The sequence below is a fragment of the Chrysemys picta genome, chromosome 3 (assembly GCF_011386835.1).
Source record: "Chrysemys picta bellii isolate R12L10 chromosome 3, ASM1138683v2, whole genome shotgun sequence".
Taxonomy (NCBI): Eukaryota; Metazoa; Chordata; order Testudines; family Emydidae; genus Chrysemys; species Chrysemys picta.
In genome coordinates, this window is record NC_088793.1 from 67,245,191 (window position 1) to 67,267,428 (window position 22,238).

The 22,238-nt window shown below is 44.1% G+C and overlaps 1 protein-coding gene across 12 annotated transcripts in view; it reads left to right on the forward strand.

Annotated features, from left to right (window-relative positions):
* Nucleotides 1-22,238, forward strand: part of LOC101942797 (melanocortin-2 receptor accessory protein 2-like) — a 177,193-nt gene that overhangs the window by 149,900 nt on the left and 5,055 nt on the right. For 4 of the 12 annotated variants that reach the window (XM_065588168.1, XM_065588179.1, XM_065588180.1 and 1 more), the window contains one exon: nt 7,194-8,694. The exons of the other annotated variants lie outside the window; for them this stretch is intronic. In XM_065588168.1, the coding sequence (XP_065444240.1) occupies nt 7,194-7,587 (394 nt within the window). In that variant the 3' untranslated portion in view covers nt 7,588-8,694. Of the gene's footprint in view, nt 1-7,193; nt 8,695-22,238 lie in introns of those variants that run through there. 12 annotated transcript variants of the gene reach the window in all.

Here is a 22,238-nt window from a genome sequence, read left to right on the forward strand (position 1 = left end):
TAAATCCTGTCTCTCCAGTGCTGAGTCCCCTCTCAAGCCTGGATGCAAGTGTCCTGAGCAGTTACTCATTCTATAGGGGGTCCAGTTCTCTGATAAACTGAAAGTGGACTTAGGAGAAGGCATCCCCTAAAGAAGCCAGGTAATGGGATTGAGGCTTCTAATATCTGGAGACAACCCCCTTTCCCCAGGCCCTAAACTCTCATATGAGGGGAGGGCAATGGAGTCTCAGTAACTGGCTTGGACCAGCTTTGGAGGGGTGGGGGACTGACGGCAGCCCCCGGTCAGGTGGAAATGATTAAGGAAGGGTGACTTGGACTGCATGAGTTATTGCTGGATAGTTCCCAGATGAGTTAATAAAGTTGCAGCCTAGTTAAACCACATCCACACATGGAATAAGGAGTGTCAGTGTTTCATTTATAGCACAAACAGGAGACACTTTGATCTAGAAAAGAGAAGATGTTTTAATCAGTACTAAGTACCAGCTGCCCTTAATAGGCTTTATTTTTAAAATAATTATTTCAACTGTTGTCCGTAGGATACTCCTGGGGGAATTCTGCCCACTGTGCAATGCAGAATTTTGCAGAAATTAATGTTGTGCGCACAGAATTTCCTTTCTCTCACAGAAATGGGCTACAGTGCTACTGGCTGCCACTAGGGGCTGCTGGACCCGGCAGAGCCCAGCTCGCAAATAGAAGACATTGCAGGGGGGATGGGAAGAGAGCTAGAGGGTTCCTGGCAACTTCAGTTCCCAGCATGCCCTGAGGGGAAGAGAGGGCGGCGCACAGGAAACTCTGGGACTGAGCATCAGGCTTTCTCTCCCTCTGGAGCCTTGGGCTCTGAGGTGGGAGGGGGCAGGTGTCTGGGCAAAGGGGGGCTCCTTGGATGTGTTCTGGTAGGGTTACCATATCTCATAAATAAAAAAAGAGGACCCTCCAGGGGCCATGGCCCCGCCCATTTCCCCACCCCTAACCCCGCCCCAACTCCGCCCCTTCCCCACCCTAACTCCGCCCCCTCCTCCCTCCCACTCCCAGCCAGGGGGAAAGGGCTGCCCCAGTGCTACCAGCATCACGGTTTCCCGGGCAGCCCCCAGACCCTGCGCCCCCAGCCGGCGCTTCCCCAGCGCAGCTGGAGCCCGGGAGGGGAAGCGCCCAGCCGGGGGCGCAGGGTCTGGAGGCTGCCCAGCAAACCGTGAAGCCGGTAGCGCTCGGGCTTTGGGCAGCCCCTATGCCTCCGGACCCTGTGCCCCCCAGCCGGGCACTTCCCCTCCGGGGCTCCGGCGGCTCTGCGTAACTTACACTGTATAAGTTACACAGAGCCGAAGAGGAGCAGAGCCCCTGCAGCTGGAGGCTCTGCTCCTCTTAGGCTCTGTTTAAGAGCCGGGCTGCACCAGCGCTACCGGCTTTGGGCAGCCCCCGTGCCTCCGGACCCTGCGCCGCCGGAGCCCGGGAGGGGAAGTGCCCGGCTGGGGGCGCAGGGTCCGGAGGCAAGGGGGCTGCCCGAAGCCGGTAGCTCTTGGGCAGCCCGGTTCTTAAACAGAGCCTCCAGCGGTTGGGGCTCTGTGTAACTGACACTGTGTCAGTTACGCAGAGCCCCCGCGGCTGGAGGCTCCAGCCGCCCCGGCTCTGTTTAAGAGCCGGGCTGCCAAAGCGCTACCGGCTTCGGGCAGCCCCCGTGCCTCCAGACCCTGCGCCCCCAGCCGGGCACTTCCCGTCCCGGGCTCCGGCGGCGCAGGGTCTGGAGGCACGGGGCTGCCCGAAGCCGGTAGCGTTCAGGCAGCCCGGCTCTTAAACAGAGCCGCCGTTTTCCCGGACATGTTCGGCTTTTTGGCAATTCCCCCCGGACGGGGGTTTGACTGCCGAAAAGCCGGACATGTCCGGGAAAAAGAGGACGTATGGTAACCCTAGTTCTGGGGGGAATGGGGTGCAGGTATCTGGCTCCCTGGCTGGGCTCTGGGGGAGGGAAGGGGGCAGAGAAACAGGAACTTGGCTGTCATAGGGGTTTCTTTAACTCTCTACTCCTGGGGGAATTTTTGTGTGTCTGTATTGGTACAGACATATTTGCTACAGGTATTTTGAAACAAATTACCAAATTAATTGAAACTGGTGTGATTGTGTAGTGTTATTTTGACAAATAAAATTTGCAGAATTTTGAAATATGATGTGTAGAATTTTTAAAGTTTTGGCGCAGAATGCTCCCAGGAGTAGTATATATTATGTCATGAAATAATGTAAAAACGATATACAAAATAAAATTTCAAAATTCCAAAATGTTCATTTTTCTAAATCAAAATTGTTCAGAAATTCTGTTTCATGGGAATTTTTTAAACTATTAATCTTCCTTCAGATTCAGAATGAATACAAATATTGATATGTTGAAATTACCCATGAGATGGAAATTATGTGTGTGCAGTGAAGGAGGGAGATAACATACGAGGGAGCATTGTTATTCAGAGGCTGACTACTGCTTGTTCCACCATTACCTCATCGTCGTCGTCCCCTTCTGTTTGTCAACTCTTCCTGCTGTGTTTTGTCATAATATAGACAGACCCTGCCCCAAAAGAGCTTAAGAGTCTCTTTGCTTAAATGTCTAAATGGTGCTTGGCTTGTTGGAGCAGTCATCCCTGATTTGATCCACCATGTGCTACTGTAATCCATGCAAATAGTGGGGGAGAGGAATGATTGGAGTGAGCATGGTGCAATGAACACGCAATGATATGGGTGTCTCTCAGCATGAGTAAATGTTTGTACTGTGGGAAAGATGCCTCTAGGGAGAAAGGAAGGCCTACAGAAGCCTTCCACTGTGCTCGTGCTGTCTGTTAGTATTTTTCCTCATTCCCCAAGCAAAGCAGTCTTCTCAGTTGTGCCTACTTTAGTTTTGGCTTCCTTTGGAGCTATGGGATGTAGATTTGAGTGTAGGATGGTTGAATATTTGTTATTATCACAGCTGTGTCTGGAGTGACTGGTTCCAGTGTCTTAGAGCATTATTATTTTATATTGATTCAGATAACATATTGCTTACTGAGCTAGAAACATTATTTATCAGTGTTCTCTGAAGGCAATGAATGCTATTGTTCCCTTTTTCTTTTTGATGCATGTGTAAGAATATAACATTTTCTGGGAAAAGTAAATATTTACTGGAAAAGTCAATGCAGGCTGTGGATTTAGTTTGAGATGTATTTTCCCTACCCTCCCATCTCATCGGACCTTTTCCTGACCCATAGTTCCAGTAGTGAATTGTTTTGCAGAACTTCACTGGCAAGTTGATGTTAATGGGATACCCAGGTCTTGGAAGAGACCCTGATTCACAGCTATACTGTTGTCCCTTTAGACCAGTGCTTCTCAAAGTCGGGCCGCCACTTGTTCAGGGAAAGCCCCTGGCGGTCTGGGCCGGTTTGTTTACCTGCCGCGGCCGCAGGTTCAGCTGATCGTGGCTCCGACTGGCCGTGGTTCGCCGCTCCAGGCCAATGGGGGCTGCGGGAAGGGCGACCAGCACATCCCTCGGCCCGCGCAGCTTCCCGCCGCCCCATTGACCTGGGATGGCGAACCGCGGCCAGTGGGAGCCGCAATCGGCCGAACCTCTGATGCGGCAAGTAAACAAACCGGCCCGGACTGCCAGGGGCTTTCCCTGAACAAGTGGCGGACTGGCTTTGAGAAGCACTGCTTTAGACCACTCTGGCAGTGTTAAAGGGGCCTTAATGTGGGCACAAATGTAACTTAATCCAGAATAGGTAGCAGAATTCTCCAGTCTGTGCATCAAAGGCTGCTTACCACCTCAGACAAATAGGCTCTGGGCATATTCTGAGTAGAATTGTACAGGATGTCCAAAACCAGATTTCCTGAGGTCTTCAGTCAGGATATATAAAATAGAGTGAGGACAGAATAGAAAGAAAATGTAGCAGGCAGGGAAAAATAAGAACTCTATTTTGATAATTATGGAAATAAGGCCAGAATTGTTTTTGTCTGTGTTTTTTGTACATTATCCATGTTTAGAAAATCAGTTTGGGGAAAAAAAAAGACACAAGATTGCTGAGGCTTGCTTCAGAGTAGCAGCCGTGTTAGTCTGTAGCCAGAAAAAGAACAGGAGTACTTGTGGCACCTTAGTCTCCAAGGTGCCACAAGTACTCCTGTTCTTCTTTCTGAGGCTTGTTGTATCTGTGCATGAAAACTAGTCTAGATTTTCAGACTCCATTGTTAGCTCATTTAAAAATGGCCTTAGGAAAACCAGTATACATACCTCATGAGTCTGTTCTTGTAACCTGTACTTACAAATTGTTGACTAATATAATTGCACAGCTTCAGACTGCTCAAAATTACCAAGGCAGACTAATATAAACAGAAAAAGAATATCTGTATCAATCATTGTAGCTTGTATTGTGCCCAATAGTGCAAAACATCTAATCCCCTTTCTTTTTGATATTTATTTTGTTTTAAATTTCCCAGGAATTTATCAGTTTTTATTCAAAAATTTAAAAAGCGTGAGCAAATTGGTTTAAAAACTGAAAACAATGGGCAGTGACGGTGTTCTCTGTATGTGGCAGTTGAGGAAGCCTTCCACTGTCTCCAGTAGTTGGCTTATCTCAGCTGCAGGGGCCCAATTCCTTGCCCATCTCATTCCATCAGCCCCCATGCAGGGGAAGTGAACGGGGCCTCACTGAGGGGTTAGGGTCAGAAAGGGAGGCTATATCTTTTGAGTACTCATCCCACCAGATGCAGCCCCCTCCTGACTCCGTCCCTTCAGTGCAGCCCAATCTGTTTCTCCTTCAAAAATTCCCCAGGTCCCAAAAATGGGGGGGAGGGGAGGAGCAATCAGTAAAACCTGAACAACGACTTTTTGAAAAACTTGAGAATTTTTTGGGGAAAATTGGTAACTATCCATTATAAAGGGCCTTAATATAGTAAAGCCTAGGTGTGTGTGTGTGTGTGTGTGTGTGTGTGTGTGTTTTTTTTTAAACTTTACAGAAATTTAACTTCCTCTGTGCAAATCTATTAAAATCCATTAGAACACACTTACTGGCTTTGTAAAGCACAGGATATTATTGTAATGGAAATTCTACTAATAGAATACTCTCTAAAATGACAATGTTTTTTGCTCTTGGGCAAACTTTTCTAATCATACTGAATCTAATACACCTGCATTTTATACCATATAGATCTTCTCTGTGTAACATAGGGTTTAAACTTTACGCTGCTTATTTGATTTATCAGTATTGATATATCATATAAAAGTCTTATTGCATAGGATGGTTTTCTACTACTCTTTAGGCTCCCTTGAATTTCTGGGTCTCCTAGCTATTTATCCAGTCTTCATAGCTATCCTGCTGTCCTCCTGGCCTTTTATATTGTCCTCAGTTTGAAACAATGGGTGAAATCCTGGCTCCATTGAAATCAATGGAGTTTTGCCCTTGGCTTTGATGGAGCTGGGATTTTATCCAGAATCTGAGAAGCGTGAGCATCTTAACCACTGGGCTATAGAGTATTCTAGAGTCGGTCTCTCTGTGTCTCATGTTGAAGCTGTTTCACTTTGTATAAATAACTAAATAGTCATTGGAACAGGAATTTGAGTCTCTCAGGAGAGTGCCCTAGTCATAGGGCTATAGAGCATTCTCACTCTGTCTGGCCTATAATATTTGTACATAATAGAACAGCTTCATCAGGAGACAGTGAGAGAGCGAGCAACCCCAGAATATTTCATAGCCTGGTGGTTAGAATACTCTCACTTGAAACTTGGGAGATGTGGCTCTAAATCCCTGCTGCACATCGGGCAGAAGGGAGATTTGAATCAAGGTCTTCAACATGTTAGGTGAGTGCTCTAACCACTGGGATAAGGTTATAAGGGGGGACACCAGCTCCTCATTTTTTTTGGTGAGAAAGGGCTTAGTTGCGGAACTGCAGGAAAGGGTTTCAGGCTGTGAATACCAAGCAGAGAGAGGCATTTTCCTTCTGGCTCAGACATAAGCTCCTAAATCCTTTCGAGAGGTGGGGACTAGGCCACACCCCTCATGTCATTTCCTATGAGGAAGTCCCTTCGCTTTGGGTTTTTTAATTTTTTTTAATGTCCTGGGAATTTATTGGTTTTTACTGGGAGAAAAATCAGTCAAACAAAAAACAAACCGAGGGTAGTTGTGGCTGCGGGGGAGTGGGGCGTACACACCAAGGGGCAGTTGAGGAAGCTTCTGCTCCAGTCCTGCAGCAGATGGGCGTCTCAGCTGCAGGACCCAGCTCCTTGCGCATATGTCTCTCTCCACCCCTGGGCTGGGTCAGGAGGCAAGTGAAAGACTATTCCCCAGGAGTACTAGCCCCCCTGCTGGGCAAAGCCTCCTGCTAACCGCACTGGCCCCATCTGCTTCCCCTGCAAAAAATTCCCGGGTCTCAGAAAAGCCACAATTTGGATGAATATCAGCAACACCTGAATACTGGCTTTTTAAAAACCCTGAGAATTTTTCTGGGAAAATCAATAAACACCAATAACGAAGGGCCTTTACCTATTGCCTAGCTTAGGTGGTTCACTGCTCAGCATGCTGGCCTTTGTGAATCCCATTCTTAGGCACCTGACTCCTCCCCCGGTATTGTTTGGAGAGACCGGCGCATCTAACTTGGGGCTGTGGATTCCACTAGGCAGCAAAGGCTCCTAAACATTAGGCATTGAAGTGCTGAGTATACGTCCCCTAGAGTTCAGCTTCATAGATGCCTCCGCAGACCACCAGCTAGTCAAGTGATTACTAGTCACAAAAGAGACATGGGGGCAGTACACATACATACATCCCACAGATGTCAGTTAATGCTTTGTAGAATGCTCTGAAAATGTTAAGTGCTACTCTAATTATTACTGTTATTACTCATAATACTAAACAAGGAGTATTTAGCAGATTAAATGAAATGGGAGGATCAGGGGTTTCTAACACCTGGCATATTAAAGTGCAGTGTAGGAATGCTGGCATTAATGATCTATTCCAGCACTACAACATCTATACAAATAAACAGAAACATTTTACAACAGAAAATATGAAGTAGATAGTTCGTCTTTTAAGCATGCCCTCAGTAAATGAATATTTTTGCATTTATTCCCAATTTTGATGCCTGCTGAAGTTACATTTGATACTGAGAGATAATCATTTTGAAGTCTAATAGTTATTTTTATTTCCATGGTTATTTTAGTACATATAATTTTGCTTTTTTTTCCTCCCCCCCCCCCAGCAATACAGAACCTTCTGAAAAAAGATTTCACGTGAGTAGCTTTGTGGCAGACTTTGGAAAACCTCTGGAGTCAGACAGGGTATTTTCGCGTCAAGTAGCTGAAGAGTCCAGGTCACTCTTTCACTTTTACATTAATGAAGTGGAGCATTTGGACAAAGCAAAACAAAGCCATAAGGCCCCAGGTCTGGACAGTAATATTCACTTCCAGGAAGTAGCTAGGAGTAGTGGAAGGCTGGAGGAGGAGCTGAATTGCCTTACAAAATTTAACATCCCCAACTTCGTGAACACTGACCAGAATTCTTCACTGGGTGAAGATGATTTGCTGATTTCAGAGCCACCAATCATTTTAGAAAGCAAACCAGTTTTCCAAGCCTCACGTCAGATCCTTGACTGAAAAACCTTGGTTTCTAAAGCAAAGTGTCTTTTATTGTTTCTGTGGTATCAAGAACTCTTATTCAGCTGCTAACATCAGACCTTTTTGCCTATTTCAGTAGAAGATATTTAATATCTTATGCCTTGTGTTTTGTTGTGAATATTGAACTGACTGACCTCACTTTCGTATAAAGTGAAATACTTAATATTTTATGTCAAGACTTATTTTATGTTACTTTCAAGTGTTTCCTAAGATCAAAACCTTCTTCAGCATTGCTGTTGTTGCTTGCTATTTGTTTTATTTAACTAGCCATCATGCCCAGCTGCCTAGTGGTAGCAGAACACACTAACATGAGACGAGTTGCAATGCACTTGACTCGGCTTTGTGGGATTGCTGCAGCTGCAGAGGGAGGAGTATCATTGGATTCTGAAAGGAATGGCGTGGAACTGTTTGGCCAGGAGGAGAGTAAACTCAAATCAAGACTGAATGGAGGAATAAGAAGAGGAAGCACCTTTTCGGGCTCTGAATCTCCTCCCCTCCTCCCCATTCAAAAGGCAGATTATTTTGAAACATAACCAACATAATAAAAATTTGCCATTAATCTGCACTCAAGACTCCTCGCAGCTTTTAGAGGCTACTGAAACCCCACCTATCAAAATTCTAGTGATGCTGTTCTGTATATTATATTCAGTTAGTGTTTACAAAATACAGTTACCATCTGCTGATGAAGATATTTAGTGTTTCAGAAAATTTCATATTCTTGCAGTTGTGGGTGGCTGGGTGACCTAGAATGAATGCGTTCTACATACAATTAATAACATTCAGTTTTGTGGACTTGATTGTCAGTGTGAGCCTTTAACATGGTGAGCACAGCATTTAATACAGAAACTATAGGAAACAGGGTTGAAAACATTCCTGTTTTGTCCACAGCACAACAGATATAGCCAGTTACTATAGTGTATGTTTGTAATTGATTGATACTTGCTGCTACTGTACTTTACTCAGAGAAAGCAAGCAAGTGGCTGCACAGTACTTGCGACTGTAGTGCTCATGCATTCTGATATTTTTGGGGTAACTGCAAAACCACCGAGAGCTATTTTGTAAAAAAAATAAAGAATTTGGGAGAGATTTAGTTTTATTGCAACATTTTTTTTTCACCTTTTAAAACTGGAAGAGGTATTGACTCTGAGGTGACAATTACTTACAGAAAATTAATAAATAGTTGGAGCCCAAATGGAAAACCCTGCCTAAATTTAAAATTTGTAATTTTAAATTTAAAATCCAACACATTTTTAGGATGGGATTAAGTGATTTTTAGGGAGATGTGCTATTATGCAGTGGTTAACACTGAGAATTATGGATACTTTTTTGTAAATCATGTCAAATTGCCTTCACACATTTCTTGAAAAGTCAAAGTAATGCCTCTCTTTTAACATGTGTATAACTATACATTAATTTCATTATGGCAAATTTATCTTCAACATTGCGTCTGCTACTTGTTTTGTCTATATGTGTAATTTATGATCTGCTTACACAATGATCATTTACCTGAGAAATCCATCAAAGATGATCTCGATCTCCCTCCATCAGTTGAGGAAGTTATGAAAGCCATACAAACAACAGAACTCTGGCAAAGCCTCTGGAAAGGATGGTGTTCCAGCAGAACTGTATAAAGTAACAGACCCTAAGGCATCGAGGTGTTTCATGATACCTTGACTAGCATTTGGGAGGAAGAAGAAATGCCAACAGATTTCAAAGATGCTATTATTGTATCATTGTTCAAAAACAAAGGCAGCAAAGCTGACTACAGAGGCACTGCTCTCTGTACAACAGGGAAAATACTAGCTTGCATTCTACTGAACAGACTCATTGTAGACATATCTGAGGAGAATCTGCCAGAAGTGCAATGTGGTTTCAGACCAGGTAGTAGTACTATAGACATGATCTTTGTCGTAAGGCAGGTCCAGGAAAAATTTAGAGCACAACATGGACCTGAATGCAGTTTTCATTGATTTGACCAAAGCTTTTGATACAGTCAACACAGAGGGTCTATGGGCTATTCTACATAAAATGGGCTGCCCAAGAGGGGGTTCATACAAATCATCCATCTGTTCCATGACCACATGACAGTGCAAGTGCTCGCCAGTGGTGACTTTTCAGACGCATTTGAAATCTCGAATGGAGTGAAGCAAGGCTGCGTACTTACTCTAGTGCTGTTCAACTTGTTCTTTGCCTGTCCTCAGCCATGCTACAAGGGACTTGAATCAGGGGATATCTTTCACTTCAGAGGGAGTTGTAGACCAAGAAAATCTATTCTCATTGCACAAAGAACGAGATACTCTCCCTCTACTTCATGTTGCTTTCATAAGAATAACCTCATGTAGTGGTGTGGTCTCTGAGAACTGCAGTGTCAGTGGCTGGAGTAATTTTATTTACAAGTTGGAAACAGCTAAAGCTTTGGGTATGTACTGGTGTGGAAGATAAACCAACCCATGCCAAAGCAGCTGCACTTGGACAACTATGTAGAATGTTGCCAGCAGTACACACACTGACTGGGTGTAATTCAACCAGCAATCTGGCATGGCTTGCAAACTAAAGCCATGGAAGTTTATCAGGAAAAATCCACACAAATTTAGAAGCCTTGCCAATTTTGGCACTGTGGTGGAGATACTTGTGCTGATTTCAACTGCGCAGGAACTTCTGATAACCCTTTTCTATGACACAATGACTAACTCAGCACATGTAAATGGTGTGCGATATAAGCTTTCCTGTCACAAACAGACCTGGAACAAGGCCCTCCCCCCAATTTATGATAGTCTTGTGCAACATACCAACCATTCCAGACCTTTATCTGGAACCTTGCCATGGAGGCTTGACCTGACATCTTTCTCCTCCTTCCCTCCGCATGGAAATAGCTGGCATCACAAGGATGGACAGATTTCTCCAACACTAATGACAGACACCCCTGCCACTGAAGCACTCCTGGAAATCATTACATGTAGATGTAAAAAGCCAAGTGTGGAGGCAACTGTAGTTGTTCAAGACAGAGCACGGCGTACACTTTAACTTGCTTGTGTAGTGGTGGTGAAGACTGTTTGACACTGACAATTTTATGATGAGTATAATCTAAATGAGACCGACTACAGATGGTTCAGAATTAGACAAGAACCATATGGCAAATATATTGAAAAAGATTAGATACACCCATATTGCCCATCACTGAGAGGGAGTCCATTGGCTAGGAGTGGGGCTAAACCAAATTCACGGCCATGAAAAAGGCGTCACGGACCGTGAAATTTGGTCTCCTCCCCCCCCCATGAAATCTGGCCTCTTGTGTGCTTTTACCCTATACTATACAGATTTCACAGGGGAGACCAGCATTTCTGAAATTGGGAGTCCTGACCCAAAAGGGAGCTGCAGGGGGGCCGCAAGGTTATTTTAGTGGGGGTCATGGTATTGCCACCCTCACTTCTGCACTGTCTTCAGAGCTAGGTGGCTGGAGAGAGGCAGCTGTTGGCTGGGCGCCCAGCTCTGAAGGCAGCGCCTCACCAGCAGCAGCGCAGACATAAGGGTGGCAATACCATACCATGCCATGCCATCCTTATGTCTGTGTTGCTGCTTGCAGTGGCTCTGCCTTCAGAGCTGGGCTCCCAGCCAGTAGCTACTGCTCTCCAGCTGCCCAGCTCTGAAGGCAGCACTGCCGCCAGCAGCAGCACAGAAGTAAGGGTAGCAGTACTGCGACTCTTCTCCCCCCCCCCCCAATAACCTTGTGACCCTCCCTCCCCAACTCCTTTTGCGTCAGGATCCCTACAGTTACAATACCATGAAATTTCAGATTTAAATAACTGAAATGAAATTTTTTATTTTAAAAATCCTATGACCATGAAATTGACTAAAATGGACCATGAATTTGTTAGGGCCCTAGCTATTAGTGTTTTTGCTAGCACTATGATGTTCAATAGTATACTTGGCTTCTAATATAATGAATACATTTATTTAAAATTGTCAATGACTAATCTCTGCATGGATCAACACAAGGCCAACGTTCTTTAAGTAATGAGCCTTATTAATTTGTGTCAACCCATTTGGATGACTAAATTTAATTTTTTGTATGCAGTGTTGGTGTAGTCATGTCAGTCCCAGGATATTAGAGAGAGAAAGTGGGTGACATCATATCTTTCATTGGATCAAGTTATGTTGGTGTGTGAGACAAGTTTTCTGTTTGACCTTGTATTTAGTGGACACACTGAGTACCTTTTCCAGACCTGAAGAAGAGCTCTGTGTAGCTCAAAAGCTTGTCTCTCATCAGCAGAAGTTGGTCCAATAAAAGATATTACCTCACCCACCTTGTCTTTTTAATTTTTTCTTTTAATGTAAATTGTTTAAATCCCCTTTTATTCATTTTTTCTTTCCAACTTGTCTTGACAACTTAAATACATTTTTGAGGACTTTTCACTTGCATAAAAGGTTGTTTAGACTGGGTAAATCTTGTATTGGCATCTCTTGCTACTACCTTATAACACCACACCCACCGTAGAAAGTACCAAAGGGACATGTCTATCAAAATAAGCTGTTGATTTCTGCGGGGGCGGCTATATCCACAAAATTTGTGTGGGCCCCCAGATGAAAAGTCTAGTCACTTGGGGACTGCATATTTATCAGGATATATAGTGGGTAGGGGTAGGGCCAGCCACAGGATTTCTTGAGCCCTAAGATGTTGGAAGGCGCCATGGACAAAGTAGGTCATGTGTGTGCTCTAATCCTGTTGTGTGCTGGAAGCTGTGTTGGTTTGGCAGTGAGCTCTTCCCTCCATCCCCTGTGACAAAGGGGATATACCGTGTTTTGTGAAGCTTGTATTGGATGCAGAGGCTGCTTGTGTTCAGGGTCTGCCGTGGATACTGCATTTATTTTGTACCAATGTTAACAGTTTAAAAATATTTAATTAATTTTGTTTGAATTAAATCTGCAGCTGTTAGATCAAAACTTTTTGTACCTGGATTCTTCAGAGGTGGTGAGGAGAATGTTACAGTGACTGAAGCGCTCTTGAGATCTTTGTGAAATCAATAAATGGCCTAGATTTCAAAGTGGAATGGTGAAGGGTCAGACACAGGGAAGGCTATTTTAGGTACCAACTAGTATTTGTTGAAAGGCTATTTCCTAATATTCCCAGATTCACCCCTGTAGCAAATGATTGATTAGTGTAGTTGTGCTAGGGTTACCATATTTTGAGCCTCCAAAAGGAGGACACTCCACGGGGCCCTGGCCCCGCCCCAACTCCACCCCCTCCTCTGCTTCCCACGAACATTTGATTCCCGGGAAGCCTGAAGCAGGTAAGGGGTGTGTGGGGGGAGGAGGCGTGGCCCAGTCTGGCCCCCCCGGCCTCTCCAGCTTGGATCGGCTCGGGTCCTGGGGTGCCGGCCCCGGGCCCGAGCACCCCCGGCCCGCCCAGCACTGCCGGTCCCCGGGCCCCCGGCCGAGCACCTCCGGCCCGCTCAGCACCCCCGGGCCCCCGGCCGGGCACCGCCGGCGCTCAGCCCCGCCGGCCCCCGGCCCGGCCCCGCCGATCCCGATTTTCCCGGACATGTCCGTTTTTTGGGGATTTCCCCCCGGACGGGGATTTGGAGCCCAAAAAGCCGGACATGTCCGGGAAAATCCGGACGTATGGTAACCCTAAGTTGTGCTGCATTTGATGCATCTCTCCTGATACTAAAAAAAAAAAAAAAAAAATTACACACAGATATCCTCCATTCTATCACAAGTGAAATGCAGCTACCTTTGCAGTGAATTGTTGGTAGCAGTTTAAGAAAGTGTAACAGCAGCTTAGATTGAGAAGTGAACGATATCCATCCCCTTGAAACTGCTGGAGGTGTACTGCATGTAATAACTGGTCCCTGAGCAGCATACTGACACTAACAAGTCAGTGGCTCTTTAATGATTATAAATACTCCAGGTGCTCAACTTCAAGACCTCCACTCAAACAGTGCCTGAACACCATGTGGCAGTGCTGGTTTAAAACTAAATCAAAAGGAAAAAAGGCAGGAAGGGATAGCTCAGTGGTTTGAGCATTGGCCTGCTAAACCCAGGGTTGTGAGTTCAATTCTCGAGGGGGCCACTTAGGGATCTGGGACAAAATCGGTACTTGGTCCTGCTAGTGAAGCCAGGGGGTTGGAAGGGACCCAAAAGGGTCATTGAGTCCACTTTTATAAGATAGGTATATCTCCATATATTATTAATGAACACCCCTGCATCTTGCACAGTCCTTGATCTGAATTCTGACCCAGCCAAACCCTTAGCTGTGATTTTGGTCAGACTGCCTCCAGCAAACAGCTGTAAGTGATATGTTGACAAACAATACACAGCCATAGCTATGTCACTATCATGGTTTGTGTGCAGCCTACACTGCTGGAGAAAGGGGTTTTTCTGTTGGTGTGGGAACACTACCTCCCCAAGCCATGCCACTTCCATCAGAGGAAGTGTTCACAGTGGTCAAGTGATATAGCTAGGTCAGTCAAGTGGTATTTTCCCCCATATTGCTGACTAACATAGCTATGTTGATTTAATGCAGACATACAGACCAAGCCAGCAGCTGTATAAATATTCATGGCCAACTGCTGCCCTCAGTTACAAACCCACTGGGAGGGTGCCTGCATAGGTTGGGGGCTGAATGCAGCCTCTAGCTGTGTGGTGTGTGTTTTTTCTTTTTTGACAGGTTTCAGAGTAGCAGCCGTGTTAGTCTGTATCCGCAAAAAGAACAGGAGTACTTGTGGCACCTTAGAGACTAACAAATTTATTAGAGCATAAACTTTCGTGGACTACAGCCCACTTCTTCGGATGCATATAGAATGGAACATATATTGAGGAGATATATATACACACATACAGAGAGCATAAACAGGTGGGAGTTGTCTTACCAACTCTGAGAGGCCAATTAATTAAGAGAAAAAAAAAACATTTGAAGTGATAATCAAGATAGCCCAGGACAGACAGTTTGATAAGAAGTGTGAGAATACTTACAAGGGGAGATAGATTCAATGTTTGTAATGGCTCAGCCATTCCCAGTCCTTATTCAATCCAGAGTTGATTGTGTCTAGTTTGCATATCAATTCCAGCTCAGCAGTCTCTCGTTGGAGTCTGTTTTTGAAGTTTTTCTGTTGTAATATAGCCACCCGCAGGTCTGTCACTGAATGACCAGACAGGTTAAAGTGTTCTCCCACTGGTGTTTGAGTATTTTGATTCCTGATGTCAGATTTGTGTCCATTAATTCTTTTGCGTAGAGACTGTCCGGTTTGGCCAATGTACATGGCAGAGGGGCATTGCTGGCACATGATGGCATATATCACATTGGTAGATGTGCAGGTGAACGAGCCCCTGATGGTATGGCTGATGTGATTAGGTCCTATGATGATGTCACTTGAATAGATATGTGGACAGAGTTGGCATCGGGTTTTGTTACAAGGATAGGTTCCTGGGTTAGTGGTTTTGTTCAGTGATGTGTGGTTGCTGGTGAGTATTTGCTTTAGGTTGGGGGGTTGTCTGTAAGCGAGGACAGGTCTGTCTCCAAAGATCTGTGAGAGTAAAGGATCATCTTTCAGGATAGGTTGTAGATCTCTGATGATGCGCTGGAGAGGTTTTAGTTGGGGGCTGAAGGTGACAGCTAGTGGTGTTCTGTTATTTTCTTTGTTGGGCCTGTCTTGTAGGAGGTGACTTCTGGGTACTCGTCTGGCTCTGTCAATCTGTTTTTTCACTTCAGCAGGTGGGTATTGTAGTTTTAAGAATGCTTGATAGAGATCTTGTAGGTGCTTGTCTCTATCCGAGGGATTGGAGCAAATGTGGTTATATCTTAGAGCTTGGCTGTAGACAATGGATCGTGTGGTGTGTCCTGGATGGAAGCTGGAGGCATGTAGGTAAGTGTAGCGGTCAGTAGGTTTCCGGTATAGGGTGGTATTTATGTGACCATCGCTTATTAGCACAGTAGTGTCCAGGAAATGGACCGCTTGTGTGGATTGATCTAGGCTGAGGTTGATGGTGGGATGGAAATTATTGAAATCATGGTGAAATTCCTCAAGGGCTTCTTTTCCATGGGTCCAGATGATGAAGATGTCATCAATGTAGCGCAAGTAAAGTAGGGGCGTTAGGGGACGAGAGCTAAGGAAGCGTTCTAAGTCAGACATAAAAATGTTGGCATATTGTGGGGCCATGCGGGTACCCATAGCAGTGCCGCTGACTTGAAGGTATATATTGTCCCCAAATGTGAAATAGTTGTGGGTGAGGACAAAATCACAAAGTTCAGTCACCAGGTTAGCTGTGACATTATCAGGGATACTGTTCCTGATAGCTTGTAGTCCATCTTTGTGTGGAATATTGGTGTAGAGGGCTTCTATGTCCATAGTGGCCAGGATGGTGTTTTCTGGAAGATCACTGACTTCCTGAAGAAACTACAATCCATCGGTGGTGTCTCGAAGATAGCTGGGAGTGCTGGTAGCGTAGGGTCTGAGGAGAGAGTCTACATAACCAGACAAGCCTGATGTTAGGGTGCCAATGCCTGAGATGATGGGGCGTCCAGGATATCCAGGTTTATGGATCTTGGGTAGCAAATAGAATACCCCTGGTCGGGGTTCTAGGCATGTGTCTGTACAGATTTGTTCCTGTGCTTTGTCAGGGAGTTTTTTTAGCAGATGGTGTAGTTTCTTTAGGTAATCCTCAGTGGGATCAGAGGATAATGGCCTGTAGAATGTGGTGTTAGAGAGCTGTCTAGCAGCCTCTTGGTCATATTCCAATTTATTGAATCTATCTCCCCTTGTAAGTATTCTCACACTTCTTATCAAACTGTCTGTACTGGGCTATCTTGATTATCACTTCAAATGTTTTTTTTTTCTCTTAATTGGCCTCTCAGAGTTGGTAAGACAACTCCCACCTGTTTATGCTCTCTGTATGTGTGTATATATATCTCCTCAATATATGTTCCATTCTATATGCATCCGAAGAAGTGGGCTGTAGTCCACGAAAGCTTATGCTCTAATAAATTTCTTTTTTGAGATGAGTATTATCTGCTTCAGATAAAATTAAAGGATTCTAGCACAGAATATCAAGCCTTCATAATTTAATAAGTGCTAAGGTAGCTTTTGAGTTAGGAAGGAAGTGTTAAAGCTTAGCTCCCAGACCCTAAAGTAATTTCCATTTTGCTTAGGAAAAAGATTTGCCTGACTCTAATGGAATTTGCCATGTCCACCAAATCAAATTTGTGTCTCTGCAGTATACCAGCAAAACATGCAGTCTCTGATGGACTGCACTGGTTGCTGAACAAGGTGTGGAGGAGCAAGACATTGATTGCTTAATGACAATCAAATACTGCTATTAAACCATTTCCTACCAATGAATTTAGTGTAGCCCCACCTAGAGCTTATCTATCCTCTCACTATGACTGCTTGCCATGAAAGAGATTTAGTCGTGGGCAGCAAGGGAATGTAATATTTTACAGTCCAAATATTTTTTTTAAAGTAGTTTGCTTGTAGCTCTGTGATAAAAGACCTCAAAATTGCTGTAGGTGTTCTAGTTAAGAGGGACCAAAAATAGGCGTGGTTCTCTCTTCTGGGACCTGTTTCTGGGCTCCTGCAGGTGGCAGGCCTATGCTTCTACTTCTCATTGGGGTGGAATTGTGCTTGCAGACTGTCTCTCTGTGTCATCCCTCCCTGACTGCCAACTGGGCTTGGCCCTGCTGGAGTTTGCCTTTGGGAGTCTGGTCAGGAACAGTGGGTAGTGACACGGAAGCACTTTCTCCAAAGCGAAGTATGATTTCTTTGTCCGCATGGTACAGCGAGTTTAGAGCAGTACATAGGAAAATAAGAGCCCTATCTGTAAGGTAGACTGGATTTAGCCATGCACATGTATGTGCCCTCCTTCTCCTCCCCCATCTAATTATGGTATATAAAAAAATGCAAACTTGAAAATATCTGCCCAGCTCCTCTTAAATATTATAATTGTACTAACGTTATATATTTATCTTATGACAGAGGACTATGCTGGTTAGTTGAACCACTAGCTAAGCTACCAGGTATGACTTTAGTTAGATTGAATAATTCTGTGTGGGAAGCCAAAAACAGATCAGACAACTCCCCAGCACTACCTGCAAGGAGAAGACTAATGACAAACTGCATTTTCGTTTGAGAATACCTATTTTTAAAAATAAGTTCTTTTTATAGGGACACTGAGAATTTAATAGAGTAGAACCCCTTTTATCTGACCCTTCATTATCCGGCTCTCTGCATTAACTGAACCACCACCCACTTCTGGTCCTGTATGTGCTGATCGCTCCGGTGGCTGCTAGACAGCACTGTAGCCTCACACTTTCCCATTCTCTGGATTATCTAAAGTTTTGATTATCTAATCTGGTCCTAATTAGATTGACTACAGGATTCTGCTGTAGTGAGTTTTTGTTTCATATTTTGAAACAAATTCAGATAATTGGAATAGCCACTAAGATGCCTGAAAATTTCCTGCTTCTGGTGCTGTATATTTCACAGCATCTTTTTTTCTATTTTCCTGTGGGGTTCTGGGACATAGGATTCAAAGCTAAAATTTATAACCATTAATATAACACACTACAATGAAAACTTCTTATACAAATGAAGGAATTATTATGGGATAAAAGTACTTAATTCCCAAGAAACTTACAACACTAAATGATACCAAGCAGTATGGTATATTTTTGTATATGTTCTATGTCCCTATACTACATGTAAGGTAAAACCAGCTACTACTTGGAGGGTGGGGGGGGGGGACATAGTTCCTGGTTTTCAAACATGGCTATTTATGTCTTCAGGTGTGGTAAAGCTAGAGCACTGTGCTCGTGTGTACTTTTTGCTTGTTCTCCCTTATCTTAATAAAATCTGAGGTAAAAACTCTTACTCTAATTTTATTAACCTTTGTTTTCCTGCCGGTGTCTACATTGACACTCATTCAGCAAGTCTAAAAGCTACAGCAACTTATTCCTTATTTTTCCATAATGCTTAGCATTTACATAGTACATTGCAGCTGTAGATCTCCAAGTGCCTTCTATAGGGGTATCCTCTCATCCTCCTTTTGAAAATGGGGAAATTAAGGCAGAAATGGTGAAGTGTGACTTTGGGGATGTTACAAATCAGTAGCAAAACGAGGAATAGAATTTAGACTTTCCTACCTCTGAGGCCAGTGCCCTATCCCCGGCTGTGGAAGATGGCCAGAGGAGAACAAGTGATCCAAGTAATAAGCAGACTGAAGGCACTGCAGCCCCAAATTATGAGAACATCTAGCAGCTTCCCATACAAACAGGACAGGATGGAATTGTGGAAGCTTGCACCCGAGCACCCTCAGGGCAAGTGAGCAAATACATAACACAACCTCGGAAACCTAGAAAGTAAACCATGGAGCCACCAGTGCGCTACCTTATCCATCCTTGCCAAGGCACACGTGGCTGGTTATTTAAGGCAAAGGCTACTGCTATACTCGGTCTAGCAACATTAGTATGGCAACCTGAAGTTTTCCATCACCAGAAGACTGATCAAGTATATCAATTCAGTGGCTGAGATACACCCAGTCTTGAAACCTAGCTAGCAGCAGTCCAGGACACCTGGATTGGCCTGCTACAACTTTCTGGAGACTTTCTCCCATAAAAGACTGTTTCAGACAAGGTACTTCATAACATTAGGGGCTGGTTTATTCAACAAGGGCCTATCTCCTGCCTATTTAAAGTAATTAATCTCTGCAATGGCCTATGTCCTCCCCATTGTCTTTCAAAACCAATAAAGGGGATAAGTCTAATTTGCAGGTGTAAAACCTGACTCCCAAGCCCCAGCAATGGCATATGCAGTACTTTAAACTTGTATGCATAGTTTTTATAAATCATCTATAGTTAAACAGTCTCCTCACTTGTTTCAATAGCAATCTGGAAAAAAAATCTAGGGTGGTTAACTAGGGTGTTTGTTGTGTATTTGGCTCCTTTTTATATATTCTCTTTATTTAGCCACTATTTGTCACAACTCTCATCACAAGATGTGATACTCTGCTGCATATCCTATTCTTTAGTGCTGCAGCTTTTCTCTCTTTAAAGACTGCCTATTCTAATCTAGGTCAGTGACTCATCATGCCAGCTGTTCTATCTTTTCAGAACATTTCCAGTACATGAGAATAATTCCCTCCACAGGGTTTAAAGTGGAAAATGGCTACTAGCATAAGGAATCAAGGCTCTGCGTATTTAAAAATGTAAAATCTGTTACAGGGGAACATTTTTAAGGATCAGGGCCTCTATTTACAATAAGAGATTGAGGAAATTTATTATAAATCTGTACTAAATGTCCAGGATTATTTCCTAGTTTCCAATGATACTACAAAGGACTCTACATTTTTAGTTTTATGAAATATCTTCACTTATAAGAACAAATAAATGAGGCTACCTCTAATGTAAAAAGTAAAGGGGGACAAAAGCACCAAATGAACATATAGAATTACTTATTTGACAAATAACACTAATTCCACTAAAGGAGGATTTTAAAATAAAAGCCAGTGAGCTGTTTTCTCAGTCCGCTTTTGCTCTGTTTCAGGAGATTTTCCCCTTTCTCTATACTCAGGAGGTATTGTTGCAACACGTGGTTCTAACTTGCTTCAATTTTAGGGCTTAACATCATCAGTTTAATTTGGCCATTACGCAGAAAGCATCTAAAAATGCTGTTTTATGTAATAGAAACTCCATACTGTCACCCTAGATGTTACAAAGTATCTGGGAGATATTACATCACAGCATAACTGAGCATTTCACATAAGTTCACATAGTGTAGAATATGTAAGTTCTCTATCCTGAGGTAGCAAGTTCTCTTTCCTTTCCCAAAGGTGTGTTTCAACGAATGTATCTTCAAATAATGACATATTAGACACACATGGATACATGTCTTTTTTATAATAAAGAGCAATATTAAATATAATAAAATTAATAATGTGCTCAGTTAATTTCAAATAAATTAATTTAAAAACTAGATTCCTTCCAACAGGGCCCTGGACTATGTAAATGAAACATTAGAATTTCTAGAAACAATGTTTTTTTGTGTTAATAGTGTCTTTAAAAATGCAGTTAAGATTTTCCTCTGTTGATGACCTGGGGAAGCAGCAGACTGGAGAGGAGTTTTGTTGGGAGTATACACTGACAGCTTGGAGACATTAGGGTTTCTAGTAGCAAGCGGAAAGTACTAATTTGCTTCAGGCAAAATCCAGAACCGTCTTGTTACTAAACATTCTTGTCCCAGTTACCATCCCCAGTGTACCTGCTTTCAGAACCCTACAAATACGGGCTCCCAGAAGGTAACGCCACAACACATGAATGGTTTATTGTTATCTGAACCCCTTTATGTAACTAGAACTTAATTACATACACTAAAAATGCTTCAGTATGTAGAGTTATGTATTTCTTTAGAAAAAAGAAGAAATTAACTGTGTCATAATGTAACTGAGAAGCTAAAGATGTGCATATACAGTAACTCCTCACAAAGTCATCCTGGTTAATGTTGTTTCCTTGCTGATCAATTAGGGAACATGCTCATTTAAAGTTGTGCAATGCTCCCTTCTAACATCATTTGGCAGCCACCTGGCTTTGTCCACTGTTTGCAGGAAGAGCAGCCTGTTGCAGCTAGCTGGTGGGGATTGGAACCAGGGTGGACTGGCAGCTCCCCATCAGCTCCCTGCTCCCCTAAGTTCCCTGTGCAGCAGCTGCTCAGCAGGCTACCAATTGCAGCTGTCCCTCCCCCCACTGCCACATGCTGCTCCTGCCCTCTGCCTTGGAGTTGCTCCCCGAGACTCCTGCTTGCTGTGTAGGGGGGAGGGAGGGAGAAAGAGGGGGGCTAATGGCAGGGTGTCCCCCTTCCCCCTGCTTCCCCATCTTCCATAGAGCAGGAGGGACACACCAGGGCTCAGGACGGAGGGAGCCCGCTGGCAGCAGCTGTGGTCTCAGCAAGCTGATCTAATTAACAAGGCAGTGTACTTAAAGGGGAAATGCACATCTCTCTCCCACACACATACGGTGTGTGTCTCTGTCTGTGATGCTGTCTCCCCTTCCTCCATTCCTGCTGCCTTGTAGAGTGTGAGAGTTAACCCTTGAGGGCTCAGCCAATTGCTAGTTCATCATTTAGCAGTAAGGCAGGGGAAAGCAGTGGATGTGTTATTCCTTGACTTTAGCAAAGCTTTTGATACGGTCTCCCACAGTATTCTTGCCGCCAAGTTAAAGAAGTATGGGCTGGATGAATGGACTGTAAGGTGGATAGAAAGCTGGCTAGATCGTCGGGCTCAACGGGTAGTGATCAATGGCTCCATGTCTAGTTGGCAGTCGGTTTCAAGCAGAGTGCCCCAAGGGTCGGTCCTGGGGCCGGTTTTGTTTAATATCTTTATTAATGATCTGGAGGATGGTGTGGACTGCACTCTCAGCAAGTTTGCAGATGACACTAAACTAGGAAGAGTGGTAGATACACTAGAGGGTAGGGATCGGATACAGAGGGACCTAGACAAATTAGAGGATTGGGCCGAAAAAAACCTGATGAGGTTCAATAAGGACAAGTGCAGAGTCCTGCACTTAGGACGGAAGAATCCCATGCACTGCTACAGACTAGGGACCGAATGGCTAGGTAGCAGTTCTGCAGAAAAGGACCTAGGGGTCA